A 23,924-nucleotide genomic window follows, 5' to 3' on the forward strand; every position below is an offset into this window, starting at 1 on the left:
TCTCTCCCCCTCCCCCACTCTCTCTTGCATAAGCGCTTTCTCCCTCTCTCAAAATATTTAAAAATTAAAAAAAAATAGACTGTTATATACATAGGATGTTATATATAAATCTCATGGTAACCACAAACCAAAAAACCTTCAAATAGATACACAAATAATAAAGAGAAAGCAATCCAAGCATAACAGTACAGTCATCAAAGCACAAAGGAAAAAAAAGGAGCAAGAGAAGAAAGCAACAGAGTAACTACAAAACACCAGATAGAAAGACAAACTCAAACTGGGTTAAAGACCTAAACGTGAAACCTGAAACCATAAAATTCCTAGAAGAAAATATAGGCAATCATTCCTCTGACATTGGCAAGAGAAACATCTTTCTAGATAGGTCTCCTCTGGCAAGGGAAACAAAAGCAAAATTAAACCACTGGGACTACATCAACACAAAAAACTTTTGCACAGCAAAGGAAACAACAAAATGGAAACCTACTGAAGGAAATAGATATTTGCTAATGACATATCCAAATAAGGGTTAGTATCCAAAATATATAAAGAACTTCCACAACTCAACACAAAAAAAGCAAATAATCCAACTTAAAAATGGGCAAAGACGGGGCACACCTAAGTGATTCAATTAAGCATCTGACTCTTGGTCTCAGTTCAGGTCATGATCTCAGAGATGGAGCCTGCATTGGGCTCTGCACTGACAGCATGGAGCCTGCTTAGAATCCTGTCACCCTCTCTAACTTTTTTTTTCTTTTTTTTCTTTCTTACTTTTTTTTTTCCTTCCCCTCCCTCCATGGTCTTCTGTTAAGTTTCTGAGGATCCACATAAGAGTGAAAACATATCGTATCTATCTTTCTCTGTATGACTTATTTCACTTAGCGTAACACTCTCTAGAGAGGGAGAGCGCCAAACCATAAGAGACTGTTAAAAACTGAGAATAAACTGAGGGTCGATGAGGGGTGGGAGGGAGGGGAGGGTGGGTGATGGGCATTGAGGAGGGCACCTGTTGGGATGAGCACTGGGTGTTGTATGGAAACCAATTTGACAATAAATTTCATATTAAAAAAAAAAGAATCCTGTCTCTCCCTCTCTCTGCACCCCCCTCAAAATAAATAAATCAACTTAAATTTTTTAAATTTTTTTAAATGGGCAAAGAACCTGAATAGACTTTCTTTTCCAAAGAAGATATACAAATGGTCACTAGACACATGAAAAGATGTTCAATATCATTCAGCATTAGGGTAATGCAAAGTAAAACCACAAAAGGCATCACTTTACACCTGTCAGAATGGCTAAAATCAACAAGACAAGAAATAACATGTATTGGCAAGGATGTGGAAGAAAAGGACCCCTGGTGCACTGTTAGAAGGACTGCAAATTGATGCGGCCATTGTGGAACATAGTAAAGAGGTGAGGTTTCTCCAAAAAGTAAAAATAGAATTACCATATGATCCAGTACTTCTACTACTGAGTATTTACCCAAAGAAAACAAAAACACTAATTTGAAAAGATATATAGGTTTACTGCAGCATTATTTATAATAGTCAAGATACAGAAGCAATGCAAGTATCCATCCATAGACAAATGGATAAAGAAGATGTGGGGTAGGGGCACCTGGGTGGCTCAGTTGGTTAAGTGTCCAACTTCGGCTCAGGTCATGATCTCCTGGTTTGTGGGTTTAAGCCCCACATCAGGCTCTGCGCTGACAGTATGGAGTCTGCTTGGCATTCTCTCTCTCCCTCTCTCTCTGACCCTCTCCTGCTCCAACTCTGTCTCTCTCAAAAATAAATAAAAACATTTAAAAAAAAAAAAAAGAAGATGATGTGGGGGTATATATAGTCAAAGGAGAGTTACTCAGTCATAAAAAGGATATCTTGCCATTTACAACAATGTCAATGGATCTAGAGGGTGTAATGCTAAATGAAATTAATCAGTCCAAGAAAAACAAATACCATACGATTTCATGCATATATGGAATTTAAGAAACAAAACCACCAAACAAAAACAGAGAAAAAAAAAAGTCTCTTAAATACAGATACCAAAGCAGTTGCTGTCAAAGAAAAGTAGGGTGAGGGACTGCGCGTATTAAAGACAATTAAGGGTACACTTATCGTGATGAGTACTGAGGAATGTATAGAATTGCTGAATCATATTGCGCACCTAAAACAAATATCACACTATAGGTTGGTTATACTTGAAAAAATAAAATTCTACCAAAAAAAAACCCCACTAATCAACAAAATGGAAGTGCATAGCTACTAAGAATTACTTTAAACGTAAGTCTTCTAAATGCTCCTATAAAAAGACATAAGGTGACAGAATGGTTCAAAAAATAAGACTCATCTATATGCTGCCTATAAGAGATGCACTTCATAGCTAAAGACATCTACAGACTGAAAGTGGAGGAATGGAAAAAAGATATTCCATGCAAATGGAAATTAAAAAAAAAGTCAAGGTAGCAATACTTAGTAGACAAAACAGACTTTGAAACAAAGACTGTCAAAAGAGGCAAAGAAGGGCATTACATAATGATAAAGAAATCAATCCAATAAAAGGACATAACAATTATAAATACCTATACACCTAACATAGGAGCACATGAATACATCAAGCAAATATTAATAGACATAAAAGAAATTGACAGTAATACACTGAGAGTCTTCAACACCCCATTCACAGTATTGATACATCAACCAGACAGAAAACCAATAGGGAAACAGTGGCTTTGAATGACATGTTTGACCAGATGGATTCAACAGACATATATAGAACATTTCATCCAACAACAGAATATACAATCTCTTCAAGTGCACATGGAACATTCTCCAGTATAGATCACAAGTTAGGCCACAAAATAAGTCTCAATAAATTTAAGAGGACTAAATTCCTATCAAGCATCTTTTCTGACATCAAAAGTATGAAACTAGAAATTATAAGAAAAAATTGGAAAAAAAGAAATACATGAAGGCATAACAATATGCTACTAACCCGCCCATGGGTCAGGAAAGAAATCAAAAAGGAAATCAAAAAACACCTAGAGACAGATGAAATTACAGACACAATGTTCCAAAATCCAGGAAACATAGCAAAAGCATTTCCAAGGGAGATTTTATATCAATACAGGCCTATGTCAAAAGAAAAGAAAATAAAAATCTCGAACAATCTAACTTTATACCTAAAGCAACTAGAAAAAGAACAAAGCCCTAAGTTGGTAGATGGAAGGAAATAAAGATCAGAGGAGTAATAAATGATATGGAGACTAAAATTACAATAGAAAAGATCAATCAAAGAACTGGTTCTTTGAAAACATAAACAAAACTAATAAATCTTTAACCAAATCAAGGAAAAAAGAAGACTTACATTCAGAAATGAAACAAAAGTTGCAACAATACAAACATACAAAGGGTAAGAATACTACCAACGATAATATACCAACAAATTGGAAAACCTAAAACAGAGAAGTTCCTAAAAACATACAAACTTCCAAGACTGAATCAGGAAGAAACAGAAAATCTGAACAGACTCAGTTATGAAACTAACTCAGTAATAAAAAAAATTCCCAAACAAAAGTCCGGGGCCAGACACTTTCACAGGTGAATTTTACCAAACATTTAAAGTTAGGGGCACCTGGGTGGCTCATTCAGTTACATGTCCGACTTCGGCTCAAGTCATGATTTCACGGTTTGTGAGTTAGAACCCTGCATCGGGCTTTGCGTTGACAGCTCGGAGCCTGGAGCCTGCTTCAGAATCTATCTCCCTCTCTCTCTGTTCCACCCCCACTCATTCTAGCTCTCAAAATAATAAATAAAACATTTAGAATAATCTTAAAAAAAAATAGAGTTAATACCTATCCTTCTCAAACTATTCAAAAAAACCGAAGGAAGTTTTCCAAATCCATTCTACAAGACTGGCATTGCTCTGATATCAAACCAAAGACACTACAAACAACAACAACAAAAAAAATAAAAATAAATTTAAAAATAGGCCAATATCCCTGATGAACATAGATGCAAAAATCCTCAACAAATTATTAGCAAACTCAATTCAAAAATTAATTAGAAGGACCACTCACCACAATCAAGTGGGATTTATTCCAGGGATGATCCAATACCCACAATACTGAACATGATACACCACGTTAACAAAAAGAATAAAAACAAGATTATCTCAATAGATGCAGAGAAAGCATTTGACAAAATTCAACATCCATTCATGATAAAGAATTTCAACAAACTGAGTAAAGGAACATACCTCAACATAATAAAGGCCATGTATGAAAAACCACAGCTAACATCATATTCAACAACGTAAAACTGAAAGCTTTTCCCCCATAATCAGGAACAAGACAAGGATACCCACTCTTGTCACTTTTATTCAACATAATACTGGAAGTCCTAGCCAGAGAAATTAGACAAGAAACAAAAGGCATCCAAATTGGTAAGGAAGAAGTACAACTTTCCCTATTTGCAAATGATAGGACATTAAATACAGGAAACCCTAATATGCAAAATTAATATACAGGCATCTGTTGTATTTCTACACACTAATAATGAACAATAAGAAAAATTAAGAAAACAACCCCACTTATAGTCACACCAAAAACAGTAAAATGCCTAGGAATAAATTTAACCAAGTTGAAATGTCTATACTGTGAAAATTATAAGGCACTGATGAAATAAGTTGAACACAAATTAATGGAAAGACATACCATACTCATGGATTGGAAAAGTAAGTATTGTTAAAATGTCCATAGTATGCAAAGAAATTTACACATTTAATCTAATTCATATCAAAACACCAACAGCACTTTTTCACAGAAACAGAACAATCCCAAAATTTGTATGGAACCACAAAAGACCATGAATAGCCAAAGCCATCTTGATAAAGAATGACAAAGCTGGAGGTATCATCTTCCCACATCTCATACTAATCTATAGTAATCAAAACAGTATGGTACAAGCACAATAATAGACACACAGATCAAAAGAACAGAATAGACAGCCCAGAAATAAACACACACATATGTGGTTAATTAATCTACAAAAGAGAAGGCAAGAATACACTACAGAGAAAAGATGGTTTCTTCAATAAGTAGTGTTGGAAAAACTGAACAGTAACATGAAACGGGACTACTTTCTTATACCATATACAAAAATAAACTCTAAATGGATTAAAAACTCTAAATGTAAGCCCTGAAACTATATAAGTCCTAAAAGAAAACATAAGCAGTAAACTCCTAGACATCAATCTGAACAGTATATTTTTCCATCAGTCTCCTCAGACAAAAGCAACAAAAGCAGAAATTTAAAAAATCAGACTACATAAAACTAAAGCCTTTTGCACAGTGAACCAAATCAAAAGGCAACCTACTGGATGAGAGAAAATATTTTCAAATGATCTATCCAATAGGGGGTTAATATCCAAAACATAAAGAACTCCCATAACAACAAAAAACAATCCAATTTAAAAATGGGCAAAGTACCTGACTAGACACTTTTCCAGAGACATACAGATGGCCAACACATATGGAAAGAAGTTCAACATCACTCTCATCAGGGAAACGCAAACCAAAAGCACCATGAGGTTGCACCTCAAGCTTGTTAAGACAATTATTATCCAAAAACTAGAAGATACCATGTGTTGGCAAGGTGTGGAGAAGAAGTAGGTCCCTCATACGCTGTTGATATGAATGTAAACTGGTGCAGCCACTAAGGAAAACAATGTAGAACTTCAAGAAAATTAAAAATAGAACTACCATGAGGTCCAGTAATCCCACCTCTGGGTATAAACCCAAATTGGATGAACTCAGTACCTCAAAGAGCTATCTGCACTCACAAAATTCAGTGCAACAGTTTTCACAAGAGCCAAGATACAGAAACAACCTACATGTCCATTGACAGATAAAGGGATAAAGAAACTGGTGTATATATACAACAAAGGATTATTTAGACCTGCCATTTGCAACAATGGACGAAGGATGAACCTTAAGAGCATTATGCTAAGCGAAATAAGTTAGAGTAGGACAAATACCATGATCTCATTTACATGTGGAATCTAAAACAAACAAACAAACAAACAAAAAACATACAATGAGATACCACCACACACCGATTAGAATGTCTATATTTTCTGACCATATGAAGTACTGAGAGGAACAGTTGGAGCTCTCATATATTGCTAATGCAAATAAACATCACAGCCACTCTCAAAAACAATTTTGCAGTTTCTTACCAAGTTAAACATACACCTACCTTCTAGCCCAGTGAACCTATCCTAGGTATTTACCCAAAATGTACTGAAATTGACGTTCTTACAAAAACTTGTACATGGATCTTTATGGATGCTCCGATAGCCTAAAATCATGTACTTAAAGTCTCTTCTCAACTGAGGACTAGATAATTAAAACCGTGGTACCTCCCTACAATGGAATACTCAGCAATTTAAAAAAAAATGAATAAATACAAAACAAACAAATTTCAAGTGAATTATGCTAAGTAAAAGCAACCAAGCTGGAAAAAAAAAAACAAAAAACAAAAAACAACATACTGTATGATTCCACTCATATGGCATTCTGGAAAATGCACAACTAGTGTTGGAGAACAATTCAGTGGTTCCCACAAGTTCAGGTTAGGGAAGGGTCTGACCAAAAAAGGGCAGAAGTGAGGCTCTTTGCAGTGATGGCACTTTTCTGCACTGTGGTTGTAGTTGTTGTTTTACAACCATGGGCATTTATCAAAACTTGTAACAGCATATAAAGACAGCAAATTTTATTGTGTATGGATTTTAGATAGTTTAGAAAATCAGAAAGAGACAGAGATCTCTCTGGACAACAGATATCTCTGGATGAGAAACAGTTTTCATTTAACAAATGTTTAAGGCCCATAAAAAATGGACCAAATAGGGGCGCCTGGGTGGCGCAGTCGGTTAAGCGTCCGACTTCAGCCAGGTCACGATCTCGCGGTCCGTGAGTTCGAGCCCCGCGTCGGGCTCTGGGCTGATGGCTCAGAGCCTGGAGCCTGTTTCTGATTCTGTGTCTCCCTCTCTCTCTGCCCCTCCCCCGTTCATGCTCTGTCTCTCTCTGTACCAAAAATAAATAAATGTTGGAAAAAAAAATTTTTTTTTAATTAAAAAAAAAAAAATGGACCAAATATACAACAGTAAATAAAATAGATCTCCCTACCCTTGGATAGTTTAGTCTACTTGAGGAGGCAATGTCTCCAGAGTGGGAAAACAAAGACCAAGTGGTGTGAACAGAATGGCCGCCATCTTTAAATACAACAAGACACCTCCCCTCAACTACTCTGCCCTGTCATCTGCAGCCTTATACGTATTAAGCCATCCACAGGCCAACTTCATCAAAGAGTTGTCCACCCTCACTCATCCCCCATAACCCTACTCCCTCTTTTAGGGAAGTTTAGGTTCTCATTTAGACCACCAAAGAGAGGTTGCTCTTCAGTCATCAATTTACTTGACTTCTCAACAGATTTTGGCTCTGTCAATCACTCATACTTATGCAAATACCCTGTATCCTTGACTCTCCTACTTTTCCCTTTCCCTGTCTGACTGCTCCTTCTCAACCAGGTTTAGCATCCCACAAGGCTTAGTCCTACCCTAGGGCCCATGCTCTGCTCTTCCTATGTACTCTCCCTTGAGAGTTTCGTTCATATTCAGTCTCAACAGACACCCAATTATTGTTAAGTCCCAAAGGTCTATCCTCTACTCAGAGCTCTTCTCAAAGCTCCAAACCACCTATTCCAGATCTCACTTGGCTCAAAATGACTCAGATGGTTCAAATACACTGCAACTCAGTATGTCCAACATCTGCCATATGAATTCCTCCACCAAACCTTTCCTGCCTACATTTCTCAGTGTTGGTCCTGGCATGCGGTTTACCTGCCAGAAACACAGGAGTTATCTTTGACCCTCGCCCACCTCCTTTCCCACCAAACCATCAGGAATACCTACTAATTTCATTTCCCAAATCACTCTCCAATTTGCCTCCTTTACTCCATCCCTACTGCCTCTACCCTAGTCCAGCAACTATCTGGTAGCTTTATAACCACTACCTGTTCTCACCACATCATTTGGATTTCCTCCAATCCAGTTGGTTTTTTCCAAATGTAAATTTGATCCCATCACCCTTCCTTTCAGAACACAAAAGGCTTCCCATTCACAGAACAAAACCCAAATCTTCACTAGGTCTGGCACTGCCTCAAGCTCTTGCCTCATCCTTCTTACTCCCTTTGCTCCAGACACAGGAGCTTTCTTTCATGCCCTCAAATGCACCATGTACTATGCTACCACAGGGCCTCTCTCCACAGACTGTCCTCCTTTGGATTACACTCATCTCTCCCTGATCCCAACATTAACTAGGAGGTCACTTCATCCATCACATTTTAGCTCCAGTATCAATTCAGGAGAGAAGACTTTCTTAACCCTTAAGTCGAGGTCAGATTCTCTCTTTTTATTTATTTTTTGGATCATTTGCTTCCATTAAAAATTATGAAGTCACTAATGGGGTCTTTTGATTGTGTCAATCGCCAACAATAGGACTGTAAGCTTTAGGAGATCAGGGACTTTGTATTTTGCTCAACGTTGAAAGTCTAGCACCTAACACAGCAGCTGCTTTATACTAGGTACATAGTATTTGCTAAAAATTGGACTCAGCAATCCTACAAAACGAGGTATGTATAATATCATACATGTCTGCATCCTGTAATAGCAATGTCCTATTAACCACCTATTAACCCAACCACCTATTAACAGAGAGCTTGATTAAATATATTGTGACACTAAAGAAACTGATCCCATTCACAACTGCACCAAGAACCATAAAATACCTAGGAATAAACCTAACCAAAGATGTAAAAGATCTGTATGCTGAAAACTATAGAAAGCTTATGAAGGAAATTGAAGATACAAAGAAATGGAAAAACATTCCATGCTCATGGATTGGAAGAATAAATATTGTTAAAATGTCAATACTACCCAAAGCAATCTACACATTCAACGCAATCCCTATCAAAATTGCACCAGCATTCTTCTCGAAGCTAGAAAAAGCAATCCTAAAAGTTGTATGGAACCACAAAAGACCCCAAACAGCCAAAGTAATATTGAAGAAGAAGACCAAAGTGGGAGACATCACAATCCCAGATTTTAGCCTCTACTACAAAGCTGTAATCATCAAGAAAGCATGGCATTGGCACAAAAACACACAGATAGATCAATGGAATAGAGAACCCAGACTTGGACCCACAAAAACATGGCCAACTAATCTTTGACAAAGCAGGAAAGACTACCCAATGGAAAAAAGACAAGTCTCTTTAACAAATGGTGCTGGGAGAACTGGATGGCAACATGAATAATGAAACTAGACCACTTTCTTACACCATACACAAAGATAAACTCAAAATGGATGAAGGACCTGAATGTGAGACAGGAAACCATCAAAACCCTAGAGGAAAAATCAGGAAAAAAACCTCTTTGACCTCAGCCACCGTAATTTCTTACTTGACACATCTCAAAGGCAAGGGAATTAAAAGCAAAAATGAACTATTGGGACCTCATGAAGAGAAAAAGCTTCTGCACCGCAAAGGAAACAATCAACAAAACTAAAAGGCAAACTACAGAATGGGAAAAGATATTTGCAAATGACATATCAGACAAAGGGCTAGTATCCAAAATCTATAAAGAACTCACCAAACTCCACACCCAAAAAACAAATAATCCAGGGAAGAAATGGGCATAAGACATGAATAGACACTTCTCTAAAGAAGACATCCAGATGGCCAACATGCGCACGAAAAGATGTTCAACGTCACTCCTCATCAGGGAAATACAAATCAAAACCACACTGAGATACCACCTCATGCCAGAGTGGCCAAAATGAACAAATCAGGAGACTATATAGATGCTGGAGAGGATGTGGAGAAATGGGAACCCTCTCGCACTGTTGGTGGGAATGCAAACTGGTGCAGCCACTCTGGAAAACAGTGTGGAGTTTCCTCAAAAAATTAAAAATAGAACTACCCTATGATCCAGCAATAGCACTGCTAGGAATTTACCCGAGGGATACAGGAGTGCTGATGCATAGGGGCACATGTACTCCAAAGTTTATAGCACCACTTTCAACAATAGCCAAATTATGCAAAGAGCCTAAATGTCCATCAACTGACGAATGGATAAAGAAGATGTGGTTTATATACACAATGGAATACTACTTGGCAATGAGAAGGAATGAAATCTGGCCATTTGAAGCAACACGGATGGAACTGGAGGGTATTATGCTAAGTGAAATAAGTCAGGCAGAGAAAGACAGATACCATATGTTCTCACTCATATGTGGATCCTGAGAAACTTAACAGAAGACCATGGGGGAGGGGAAGGGGAAAAAAAAAAGTTAGAGAGAGGGAGGCAAACCATAAGAGACTCAAATACAGAGAACAAACTAGGGTTTGATGGGGGTGGGGGAGAGGGGGAAATGGGTGATGGGCATTGAGGAGGGCACCTGTTGGGTTGAGCACTGGGTGTTGTATGGAAACCAATTTGACAATAAGTTATATTTAATAAATATATATATATTTATTTATATATTTATATGGTGACATGCATACAATGGAATACACTATGCAGCTCTTTAAGGCAACTTGATCTGCACTAATATGGAAAGATCCTCAAGATCTATTTGTGAATAAAGTCAAAGTATAGCAAAGTGTATAGAGTGGGCTGCCATTTGCGTAAAAGAACACAGTCAATATACAACTGTGAATTCTTTCTTGGATGAAAATACTCATTAAACATTTATAAGAAACTAGTAACAGTAGCTACTTGGAGGGTAGGTGGGAAATGGGTGGGTGGGTGTCAGAGATGAGAGAGAAACTACTGACTACCATTTTATACTTCTAGATTTGGGGACCCTCGTGAGCCACTCAACATGTGCAAATTAGGTTATGAACTCAAAAAATATGAGTCCTTGTCCCGTGGTATACCCAAAACCCAACATCAGAACGCTCCCAGAAGTCAGTCTGTCACACTGCCTTAAAAACATCTCGGATGTTTTTAAGAGACTGGGACTGGCCACCTCCTCTACTGAGCCAGCCCCACAATCATCCCAGCTCAAATATGCCAACGCTATTTGGGAAAGGGACAGTCTTCAAAATCTCCCCCCAACTCTGGCATCTGTCCCAGATGGACAGATCCCTTTTATATTTTCATACCCCAAATTACTGTTTTTAAGTTTATTTTTAGACAGAGAGAGCACATGCGCACACACACGTGCTCACATGGCGGGTGGGAAGGGGGCGAGGCAAAAGGAGAGAGAGAATCCCAAGCAGGCTGTGCGCCATCTTGGCACAGCCCAAAGCAGGGCTCAGTCTCGCAAAGCGTGAGATCATGACCTGAGCCAAAATCAAGAGTTGGACACTTAACCAACTGAGCCACCCAGGCGCCCCTTTACCCGAAACTATCTTAACCTTTACGTTCCACAACCATTTTGGCTACCCTGTATCTCTACGTCTTAACAAATAGAGTTAACCATCAAAGAAGTGTTAGCTATAGCAATCATTTCCTTGAGGACTTTTTCTTCTCCCTTAAAAGACTGCCCAGAGCCTTATGCTATCAACAACATTAATGATATAATAGTCCTAACAGCTCTCATGTACTGAGTACATACTCCGTCAGGCACTACGCTAAGGGCTTTACATATTTTCATTTTTTTTACATAGCTAAATCATATTACATCAACCCTATGATGTAGATTGTTTCCATTTTACAGTAGAGGAAACTGAGGCACTGTGCCCACCTTCACTCCATCTTGTTCTCTCACTTTATGAGGATCCCGATACCAAGTAGTAAAGCCTCAGGAAGCTACAGTTTATGAACAGTGTTCTGTTTTGTTTTTTTTTTTTTTTAACTGCCAGAGGAGTGGGAGGGATAATACTCTTTGGTCTGGGCTTCTGGAAGAGTATTCTTGACTCATTTGGTCACAAAATTCAGACAAGATGCAGCTTTTCTATTACTTTGCTGTGACGTAGGGCACAGCCATTTCTTACCCTATTGTCTTCCTGGATCTCCCAGTCGCTGGAAAAAGTTGCCAGGTGCTGCCCTTGAGAACAATTCGAAAACTGGAAAAGGCTGGAAAACATCCTTCTGTTCTCTTGAGTGTCTGGAAAGATGGCATCTTGGAAATTGACTCCGTGAGGCAAGAGGTTATAATTTTCATCCATCCTAATGGGGGGGAAAAAAGCAGAACTGCAGACTGGACAGCCATAGGGTACACCAGCTTTAATCAACAGTTGTCAAGACCGTGACAATCTTGCCTTTACACCACCATGTCTCTCATGGCTCTCATTAGAGGACTTACTATTTCTAATGGTTTCTCTGCCTCACATTGCACGAATCTATCCTTAAGGTTTTCCAACAGATGAGTTTGGGTGAAGGGTTGGAGAGAGGGGATGCAGATGTGTTGGTCTATTTGTATATCGCCCAAGTGGCCTTTCTCACAGGGTGTCCCTTATTTCTTGATGAAAGGAAAGCCAGTTATAAGGACCAGTTATAAGCCAGTTGTAAGGTTCGAATCCTGCCATTGCTACTTGTCTTCTGACAGGAGACACAAATTTCCTAAATTCTCTAAGCTTCACTGTGCCAGTCTGTAAAAAGAGAATAGCACCTTCTTGGTGGTAGTGTAAGAACTGCATTGTAAAGTGAAGAGGCGCCTGGGGGGCTCAGTCGGTTGAGCATCGGACTTCGGCTCAGGTCATGATCTCCAGGTTTGTGGGTTCGAGCCCCGCATCGGGCTCCGTGCTACGGCTCAGAGCCTGGAGCCTGCTTCAGATTCTGTGTCTCCCTCTCTCTCTGCCCCTCCCCTGCTCAAGCTCTGTCTCTCTCAAAAATAAACATTTAAAAAAAAGTTTTAAAAAAGAGAGAAAGAAAAAGTATCTGGCATGGAGTGAGTGCAGTTCAGATGTTAACATTTTTACAAAGGACAAATTGCCTGTTGCAAAGATAAATCACGCAGAGACAGGGCAGGTAGAAGTTAACCTCCAGCACAAAAAGGTGGTGCAGGGCGGACCAGGGAGTGGCCACTGCCGCTTTCCCCAGTGACAGTGCCCAGAATCTGTTCTTGCCTCACTGGGTCCGGAGTAACAGCGGAGAAATGATTTGTATGCAGTTGTTAGGACACTTCGGGGCAACACAGCTCTGTGAAATGGAAATCTGTCAGACTACCAGTTGACTCTGTATTTCTGCCCTAAGTTTTTGTAAATATGTCAACGAGAAAGAAGAAAGAGCTGGCTGACCACCACAGAGCCCCTGGACAAAACTCTTTCATGATAAAATCAGAAAATAAATCATGTCTGCTCAAGTTCTCCAGCTCTTACTTCTTTGGAAAATAAAGTTTCAGTGATTAATAGCTTTATAGCTGGGTTCTCGGTGTCCTTCCTAAAGAAAAATATGAAAAGTCTAAGTTTCTGTACCAAGAAGAATATGGTCTCACTCCTTGCTGCCTTTATTTAGAAACTATATTTCAACAGCAATTAAAAGAAGAAAAACAACTTAATCTAGCTAAACCACGGCAGCAAACACAAAGCACGCCATGTATTCTAAACTTAGAGATCTGGCTTCGATACAGAAAACATGTGTTGCCACGAGCTTATGAACGCCCCTCGGTGGACCTTAAGGTTTTCTTTCCCAGAGTGGTGGGAAATCTCAAGAGCTAAAAGTGATCTGCAGACTGAGGTCATAGTCATTCCAAATATTCTTAGTGCTACTTTATGGACTGAGAAGACTGGAACCATCACTAGTGTTAACTGTGGATCAATTCACTCACTCGCTTGACATGTAGGTTAGATTCCAGTTCCATGTTCCTCTCAGCTGCTCTGTGTCACTCTCATTCAATTGGAGACAGCCAATGCATTTAGGGTTGCACCTGCCAGTCTCTATTTCAAACTTGAAGCCCATTGACTGAATTCTTATACACGTGAATTCCATCGTGACTGCAGGCCAATCTTCACCGAACTTCACAAGATTCCAGGAGTCTCCAGTCAGAGAGGGACTTCCAGCCCGATTCATTTATTCTCTTCCAAGCACTGGGAGACAGTCTTCCCCCCACCCCCCAGCAGGCCCCCACACAAACCTCTGCTATTCTGAAAAGCCCAGCACTGAGGTCTGCCGGTGGTGGACAAGGGTGGGGGGGGGGAAACAAAGGGACAGCTGGGCTGCATTCCACACGATTCCTATCTTGGCATTTAAGCAGGGAGGGGAGGGGGGGCGGGATGGCAGAGGGACTATTTGTTCTGCCTCTAACCTGTACCAGGTGTTCTGCATGATTACTGTGTGTTAGTCTCCACCAACCTTGTTTCTCACATTATGAAAGGGAGAGTATGGAGGTTCTTCAGAAGGCAACTTGCTCAAAAATCACACGAAGAGCAGAGCCAGAACTCCAACAGTCTGATTTCAAAGTTTGTTTCTTTTTTTACCCCTCAGCATCTCAACCTACTCCCAGTGAATCCAATTAAAATAATAAAAATTAAAAAAAAAAAAAAAAAGGAGTCAAATGGATTTTGGAAACCACCCTGAGCTTTTGCTGGAAACACTCCTCTGTGCATTCAGCAGTGAAACCACCCCTGTTTTTTCGACAGCTTTAGCCAAAGGCCCCCAGGCCCCCATGTCTAGACGTGGGACAGAGCAGGAGAGAATAAAGAGCAAGGAAAGGAGCCCAAGGGACATTCTAATAGGGCCTGGACAGCTTTCCCTGGAGGTGCTGACCCGGCTCCAGATAACGGTGCCCTCGGGAGGTCAGGCCAGCGGGCGGAGGAGGTGGTGTGGGCGGGAGGGGCCGCGCTCACCTGAGGAAGAAGAAATAGGAGTAGTCCTGGACCACGGTGTGCGAGTGACACGAGAAGTAGCCCAGGCCGGTGAGGTTGAGCCTGGAGCCCGCGGGCACCTCCAGCATGCTGCCCCACGCCTGGTCGCACAGCATCTCGATCTCGGCGGAGTAGAAGAGCCCCGCGTCGCTGGGCTCGTACTGCCACGGCAGGTAGTTGTACAGGCCGTGCACCTCCTGGTGCAGCGCCAGCACCTTGGCGTACACGATGATCTCGGCCAGCTCGGCGCGGCAGCCCTCGCTCAGGGGTCTCCACTCCGAGGGCAGCTGGCAGCCGCGGGCGGCCCCGAGCCGGCCGGCCACGCAGAGCGCGGCGAGCAGCAGCGGGCGCAGCATGCCGGCGGCGGGAGCGGACGGCGGGCGCGGCCCGGGTCGGCGCTGCGCCCCGGGCGCACTAGCCAGGGCGCATGGCGGGGACGCCCGGGACCAGCAGGGCAGAGCGAGGGCGCGCGGCCGCCGGGCGCGGGAGGCGTCGGGGAGCCGGGAGCGCCCGCCCCGCCGGCCCGCGAAGGGCAGCCCTGCGCGCTGGGCTCGGCGCGCCGCTACTGTCCGCCGCCGAGCTCGCGGCGCCCGGCCCGCGTCCGCGTCGCTTTAAAGGGTCTCGGGGCGGGCCGGCCGCCCGCCTCTCGCCCTGCCCCCCGCGACGGGGCGTGGGCTGCGGCGGGAGAGGGCGGAGAGGCGGCCGGGGCGGAGGTGGGCGGCCGGCCAGGGGCGCTCGGGAGCTGCGGCGCGCAGGGCAGGTCCCCCGAGGCCCCGCGCGCCGTTGGGGGAGTGCGGGGCCTGCGGGAGACGGTCACTGACTGCCGGGAGCCGCGGCCCGGCCCTCCTCCCGCGCCCCACGATGCGCTGTGTCGGAGCTCTCCAGGCGGAAAGCCTGTTCCAAACCAACAATCGCTGTTCCTTTGCGTGAGTACCGTGTAGACGTGTTGACATTTTCTGGGTCGTTCTTTTAGAGTCAACGCGTGTCGAGATCAAATCTGACTTTTGCTTCGCAGCGGTGAATTGGGAAACCCAGAGCGGGCCAATAAACTTTTGCCGATCTGTCTCGCTCGCTCTCTCTCATGTTGCTTATGACTTAATGGTAATCTCAGGAAAGCCTTCATAAAAGATTCGAAAAGCCATGCTGTCCTGATTTTCCTAAAGCTGCACGATTTACATAATTCCTATTTACAGCTTCTGAACACCCTACACCTGAGAAATAAATGCAGTAAATTCCACCCAGCTTCTCACACGTCCGTGCGTCAGTCTGAGGGAGATACAGGCTCAACAGTCTCTTTCTCTCTAAACTCACCAGCTCCTTTTATCTCTGAACTACCATTAAGTGTTCCCAATGCAGTACGAAGAAAAAAGAGGATGATCATTTATAAATACTTTTATATTTTTATATGTGTGTTACATCATACATATAATCATGCATGTAATGTGCATCCCATGGTACTTATATCATAGGTATTATATGTATGATATATTTATAATAAATTTATAAGCAGAACTGCCTTAAAACAGAAGCCTCTTTTCCTTAAGCATCTTATTTCTACAAGTCTGAGCCTTGGCACACAGCTAAATTCTTCTATGCGTTGAAGGGAAAACTCAGGGAATTCTGGAAGGAAAGGTAAGGAGAAGAGAGGATAAAGCTGCAGGAGACAAGGGTTCAAGCCTGGGCCTCACCTCTCCCTGGCTCCCAAGTCTTCTCCCTGTGGCCCCTAAATCTTCAGCCGGGGGAATTTAATTCATGATTGCTTGCCACCCAGCAAGGGCAGTCTTTGAAGGCAACTCTTCCGTGCAGGTCCCTCCCCTGCAGGACAGGGACTCAGGAGGAAAAGGCCAGGAGAGAGGCTGTCTTGGGCAAGGGAGGGCTTTGGGCATCCCCGGAAGTGGGATCACCAGGACTCCAGGCAGCCCTGCGCTGTTAAGAGAATGGGAAACCACAGCTAACATTCTGTCACACTAGCCCAGAATCTGCTCAGCGACTCAATCAACCAAATTCTTATTCTTACAAAACCCTCTGTGATGCGCCTAAAAACAGACAGATGTGTCTGCGCCGATCAGACAGTCGGTTAGGCATCCAGCTTCGGCTCAGATCATGATCTCACTGCTTGTGGGTTCCAGCCCTGCACTGGGCTCTGGGCCGACAGCTCAGAGCCTGGAACCTGCTTCAGATTCTCTTTCTCTCGGCCCCTCCCCCACTTGTGCATGCTCTCTCTCTCTCTCTCTCTCTCAAAAATAAATAAACATTGGGGCGCCTGGGTGGCGCAGTCGGTTAAGCGTCCGACTTCAGCCAGGTCACGATCTCGCGGTCCGTGAGTTCGAGCCCTGCGTCGGGCTCTGGGCTGATGGCTCAGAGCCTGGAGCCTGTTTCCGATTCTGTGTCTCCCTCTCTCTCTGCCCCTCCCCCGTTCATGCTCTGTCTCTCTCTGTCCCAAAAATAAATAAACGTTGAAAAAATAAATAAATAAATAAATAAATAAATAAATAAACGTTGAAAAAAATAAAATAAAAAAAATTAAAAAATAAATAAATAAATAAACATAAAAAAAATCTTTAAAAAAATAAAAGAGTGGGGCTTGAGATAACAGTAGCCCTCATGGTATATGACCCCCACCCCCAAGCCCCCTGGTAGATACCAGATTTTCACACAATGGGTAAATGGTGTTCAAGGATAACATCAGACACCGTATATCAGCACTGCTCGCTTGTCTCTGACTGAATATGTAAATTAGGAAATTTCATAATGTCGTGGTCTCCGTCTGCTAGGGCTACCATAGCGAAATCCACCGACAGGTGGCTCAAAGCACAGACAGTTCTTTTATTACTGTTCTAGAAGCCAAAAGCCCAAGGTCAAGACGTCATCAGGGTCAGTTTCTGGTGTAGTCTCTCTTCCAGGCTTGTAGATGGCTGCCTCCCCTCTGTGTCTTCACACGGCCTTTCCACCTTTCCTTTTGTGCATGTAGGGAGAGAGAGAGAGAGAGAGAGAGAGAGATCTGATGTCTCTTCCTCCTCATATAACGACATCCATCCTATCCGAATAGCCCCACTCTTGTGACCTCATTGATCTTAATTACTTCTCTAAAGTCTTTACCCCCAAATACAGTCTCCTTGTGGGTTAGTGTTTCAACGTGTGAATTTGGGAGGAGAAGGAAGGAGAGACAATTTAGTCCGTAACAGCTAGTTAGTAGGTATTCTGTAGGTCTGCTAGAGAAAGAGAGAGAGGGGATATACAATGACTTATATTCCTGGCAAGCCAACTTAGAGCAAGTGTTGCCAAATTACAATATTAATAATTGCTAACATGTATTTATTGCTTACTGTGGACCAAGCACAGTTGTAAGGAGTTTGACTGTGTTATCTGAATTAATTCTCCAAACAACACTCCTAAGTAGATACTACTATCATCGTCTTTTTGCAGATAAAGAAACTTTGGCACAGAGAGGTTAACTGACTGACCCAAGATCACAGAGCTAGACAGTGACTGAGCCAGGGTTCAAACCCCAGCATCAGACTGCAGAATATATGCGTTTAACTACATTATGAGAATATGGACAAAATAGGCAGTGTTTTAAAGGTACAAGTGGGCCGTCCATCTAGAAGTAAATATATGCAGAGTAATAACCTTAGCATAATCACCAGTGATGGCTAAATCAGTATGTAATTGGACTAACATGAAATTTGAATTAACCGGCGACCCTGCTCTGTGTTTGTCGTATGCTGCAATTTATACAGACAAGATGGTAAGAAAGTTTTTCAAATGCATCTTCAGGCGTCTCCAAGGCCTGGAAAAGATCTGTCCACTTCAACAGGCCTTAAAACCCTGACTTTTCTTTCCATTTAGACAAGCAAAAAAAAAAAAAAAAAAAAAAAAAAAAGTCAGTATGTATGGCTGATTTCTCTCTTCTTGTATAAACCGGACAGAATCAAATCTCTTCCAACTCTACCCAGAATGGATTTTCCAGAAACAAGTGCCTTTGAGAGATTGTCTTTCTCCTGGACTCCTCACCGGGAACATCAGTCATGCTTCTCTTCTTTGTCACGTCTGGCAGAGTGCCTCACCGATGGGGGGGTTCATTACCTGGGGCCATGGGCGTGTCCTCCGGCAAGCAGCTTCTCTTTGGGGACTAAGTTCTGCACAAGCAGAGCTCAAGGTAGCCCGGAGGGGAAGCAACAATTCTACCAATGAAAGATCGGGCTTAAAAGTGAACGAAGCATTTCCACTCACACCATTAGGTCCCCGCGTTCTTAGGCCCCTGGACTCAGGCTGAATCACACCACCGGCTTTCCTGGGTGTCCAGCTTGCAGACGGCAGATCGTGGGGACTGTTCAGCCTCCACAATCATGTGAACCAATTCATCTCCTTTTATGTATATGCATATAGATAGATACACACATCTATATTCTAAGTATACGTAACTATAGATATCCTTATACATATTTTTTTAATTTTTTTTTTTTTTTTTTTTTTTTTTTTAGAGAGAGAGAAAGAGACAGAGTATGAGCAGGGGAGAGGCAGAGAGAGGGAGACCCAGAATCTGAAGCAGACTCCAGGCTCTGAGCTGTCAGCACAGAGCCCGACACGGAGCTCGAACTCATGGACCACAAGATCATGACCTGAGCCGAAGTCAGACGCTTAACTGACTGAGCCACCCAGGTGCCCCTATCCATATCCATATCCACACATATATATATATATGGCTTAGATTATATATTATATATGGCTTATATATATAAGGCTGAGAGTATATATTACATATAAGCCATATTCATATATAAAAAGCCTATGGCTTCTGTTTCTCTGGTTGAACCCTGACTAGTAATATACTATCCGACCAGCTCACCACAACCATCCAGAAGTTAGTGTCTTTCCATACTACCTGCCATCTCTGAGTCTAGACACAGTGTACAACTAAACGTGCTGCTTGAAGCTCTACCCACTGGGAGTAGTTTCCTTCACCAGTATCCTTCATGTTCGGGCCTGAGCAACACTGAGTGATACCCATTTGAAATACAAAACAATCTGTAAACCAGGCTTAAGTTATTTCTTCCTGAGTCAACTGGTCATCAGAAACATGGCCAAGAGGCCACAGATGAAGGAAAAGGAAGGGGCGATGCACCTTCAGAGTCAAAGGAATCTAAGGGGCACCTGGGTGGCTCAGTGAGTTAAGCATCTGACTCTTGATTTTTGGCTCAGGTCATGATCTCATGGTCAGTGGGTTCGAGCCCCACATCAGGCTCCACAATGGCAACACGGGGCCTACTTGGGATGTTCTCTCTCCCTATCTCTCTGCCCCTCTCCTATGTTCTCTCTCTCTCTCTCTCTCTCTTTCAATATAAATAAATAAGGGACACTGACAGCATGGGGTCTGCTTGGGATTCTCTCTCTCCCTCTCTCTCTCTGCGCCTCCTCTACATGCTCTCTCTCTCTCTCTCTCTCTCAGAATAAATAAATAAGGGACACTTGGGTGGGTCAGTTGGTTAAGCGTCCAACTTCGGCTCAAGTCATGATCTTGTGGTCCATGAGTTCGAGCCCCACATCGAACTCTGTACTGATAGCTCAGAGCCTGGAGCCTGCTTTGAATTCTGTGCTTCCTTCTCTCTCTGCCCTTCCCCTACTCATGCACGCTCTCTCTCTCTCTCTCTCAAAAATAAATAAACATTAAAATTTGTTTAAATAAATAAATTTTAAAAAAAAGGAATCTAAGCCACTTGTTACTCAACTTACTTGTATTTCGGACTTCCTTGTTCAATCTTTCACAAACCATTCCCATTTGACCATAGATTGCTACACACACACACACACAATTTATGGCTGGTGGGTCAGACAATACCTAGTTCATGATGGGAAACTCAGATCACATGGTCACCCAATACACCATGGTGAGGCATTCTCTACCAGGGCCTGATAGCAAGATAGAAGCTATTTTTCAAAAGGAAAATACTCATATCCAGCACAAGGCATAGATTTGCTCCAAAATCCTACAGCTTGGTGCTGTGACTAGCCTGTTGGTCTTCACCCAGAGGCTCCTTACAGCATGCCCGTTTGCCACAGACATTTTAACTATCATTGAACCTGATGGGTAAAAAGGCCCAAGTGATACGGTGGCTTAGGCTACAGCCTGAACTCATGGCAGGGCATCCTTTTGCTCGTCTCTACTTAAAACTGGTAGCCTTACAGTTGATTCTGTAGATGACCCAAGTAACACAGTCAAGTACTCCCCAAATACAAAAAGGCTCACCAAGCATTTTTCCTCTTTTTTCATTGTAGGTGGTCCAAAGAACAGCAACTTTACTTTCACTTTGGAAAAGTGACATTAAACCACCAGAAACTTCAGGGCACCTGGGTGGCTCAGTCAGTTGAGCCTCCGACTTCAGCTCAGGTCATGATCTCAGGGTTTGTGGGTTGGAGCCCCATGTCAGGCTCTCTATGCTGACAGCTCAGAGCCTGGGACCTGCTTCAGATTCTGTGTCTCCCTCTCTCTCTGCTTTACCCCGCTCACGCTCTGTCTCTGTCTCTCTCAAAAATAAATAAACATTAAAAAAAAAAATTAAAGCTCCAGAAACTTCAATGAGGTCACAGGCCCCTGAATTTTTGTGGGATCGCCCACCTTCCAGTTCACATTAGAAGCTCCCTGAAGTATTTGCCACTTTATGAACATCAAATCCAATCATCATCATGTCCATCAGCAAGGTAGAGTATGATGTTTTGTGGAATGTCAAGACAATCAAGATCTTGCAGAATAAATGTAACAACAGAATTGGTTTACCCTGAGGCAAGTCTGTGAAAGTGTACTGTCAGCCCTGACAAGTAAAAGCAAACTATTTCTGGTGGTATTTACAAATTGATATGGAGGAAAGGACATATACCAGGTCAGGAGCTGTGAAGCAAATGCCAAGGAACGTGTCAATGTGCCCCAGGAAAGATACTACATCTCAAACAGCATCTGAAACTTTAGTTATCACCTCATTAGTTTATAGTAGACTTCACTCATTCTTCAAGATCCATGTGACTTTTGCAAAGGCGAAACTGATGAGTTCAATGGAGATGCGTAGTATCATGTTTTGCATCGGTCTCAGCCTATTGATAACCAATGCTGTGGCTGGACCAGCCCTTGTGGTTCTTATTATGATTGCAAGACACCATCAGCAATAGCCATCAGGAAACTTTGAAAAACAAGTATATTTCTTACAAGTCCTGCAAATTACATGGCACACCTGAGGCCACAGAGCAAAGTGATGGGTAGGAAGAGAGAGCAGGAGGCTGGAGTTCTGCTTTTATTGGGATTGAGGGTGGGATGCCTAGGGTTTAGCAGACTCATTCTTTATTGATGAGTTTAAAACATAAAAGCAGAAAATTAAGGCCTGGGAAGAGAAAAACCAGCAGCCCAAATGCTCAGTTATCAAAAGCAACTAAGATCTCTAAAAGAAAGGAGACTCGGGGCAGCTTGACTCTTCATCCAGTCCTGTGGCTGGCACTGTGTTCATTCAAGATAGCTGTCTTTGAAGTGCATGCTTCTTTGAAGTGCTTGCCTCAGCAATCAAAGCTTAAATCAAGAATTTGCATCACAAAAAAGGAAAAAAGAAAAAAAGAAAAAAATAACCAACTATCCGGGCTTACACTACATACCACTATCTACACTTCTTTCAAGCCTTCAGTGGCAGCATTAGTTCTTGCAATCCCCCCAGGGATACTGTCTTACTTCTGATTTACTGTCTCGGTATGAATGGAAGTCCTAGGGGGCTTCCACTTACCCCTTCCTACCACGGTGGCCATCACCCACGGGTCAGAGAGCAAATGTGGGGATTCTGCCAGTTGTCAACCGTGTCTCTTCCATTTATACCTTCAGAAACTGGGGAAATAACGACTAGCTGAGTCTCTGGACCAAACCGGCCCAATATGGGTCTGATTTGACCTAAACTTCATCTACAATCTGAACATGGTAAAATTTCACTTTGATTTTGGGACCCTCTGGGATTTCAAGGCCATTTCAGAGCCAGGGTCTAGTAATCCCCCAAAAGTTCTTGGTATTTCCTTTTTCCAGTGCACATTCTAGTAAATTGCCTTTGGTCCTTTTAAAGAAATCTTAGAAGGGGCGCCTGGGTGGCTCAGTCGGTTGAGCATCCAACTTCGGCTCAGGTCGTGATCTCACGGTTTGTGAGTTCGGGCCCCACATCGGGCTCTGTGCTGACAGCTCGGAGCCTGGAGCCTGCTTTGGATTCTAGGTCTCCCTCTTTCCCTCTGCCCCTCCCTCGCTCATGCTCTGCCTCTCTCTCTGTCAAAAATAAATAAACATTAAAAAAATCTAAAAAAAAAAAAAAAAAAGAAATCTTAGAAGAATATTTACAATGTATACTTGTGGCAATGGTGTCAAGTCCTTCCTTAAGGGTACCTGGTCTATCTTGCAATCCAGGGGCTCTGTCTCTGTGAATTTACTTATGTCTGGAAACTGAGTAAGAAGCTTCAGCTCTCCTCTGTGACAACTTAAGTCTGGTTTTCTGCTATGAGGCCTGCAGTTTTTCCTGTTCTACAGACCAAGCAATACTCTAGCAGACTCTATATATTTAGTTCTAAGGGACACCATGATCAACTAGCCACTGCCAAAGATCTCTGCCATTCAAAACATTCTGATTACTATTATGTCCTTCCTGCCCTTTACCTTGGATATCCTCACCTTGTCTTAGGCAGTTAAATGCTACCACTTGTCCCCTGCTACTTCAAAATCCCATCATCCCCTTTAAAATCTGGGAACCCAACTAAACAACAGCATCTATAGTCATACCTTGCCTAGAAAGGTGAGCAACCACAGAGATTTTTAAGGATGCAGGTGCTCCCCTCACTAACATATATCTCATTGCCTTTGGGAAGGGAGTATCTTTGGGCCATCTTGTGGAATGTAGTTGTGAGCTGGCTGTGCAGGTAATGCATAAAACATTTAGTTCGATATCCCTAACCCCCTAAGCCTCTGGATTCCCTCCTGCACATTATGCCTTGGAAGCTATGACATCTCAATCTCATTAAATACATGCTATCATTGAATCCAAATTTTAGTCAACC

At 42.5% G+C, this 23,924-nt stretch overlaps 1 protein-coding gene across 1 annotated transcript in view; it reads right to left on the bottom strand.

The window, feature by feature from the left end:
* Nucleotides 1–15,445, bottom strand: part of CCDC3 (coiled-coil domain containing 3) — a 118,400-nt gene extending 102,955 nt beyond the window's left edge. The window contains exons 1-2 of the mRNA XM_030321482.1: nt 14,844–15,445; nt 12,051–12,225 (exon numbers count right to left, since the gene is read on the bottom strand). Coding sequence (XP_030177342.1) covers nt 12,051–12,225; nt 14,844–15,217 — 549 coding nt within the window. The 5' untranslated portion in view covers nt 15,218–15,445. The remainder of the gene's footprint in view (nt 1–12,050; nt 12,226–14,843) is intronic.
* Nucleotides 15,446–23,924: the final 8,479 nt, after the last annotated feature.

This window comes from Lynx canadensis, chromosome B4, assembly GCF_007474595.2.
Source record: "Lynx canadensis isolate LIC74 chromosome B4, mLynCan4.pri.v2, whole genome shotgun sequence".
NCBI classification, from domain to species: domain Eukaryota; kingdom Metazoa; phylum Chordata; class Mammalia; order Carnivora; family Felidae; genus Lynx; species Lynx canadensis.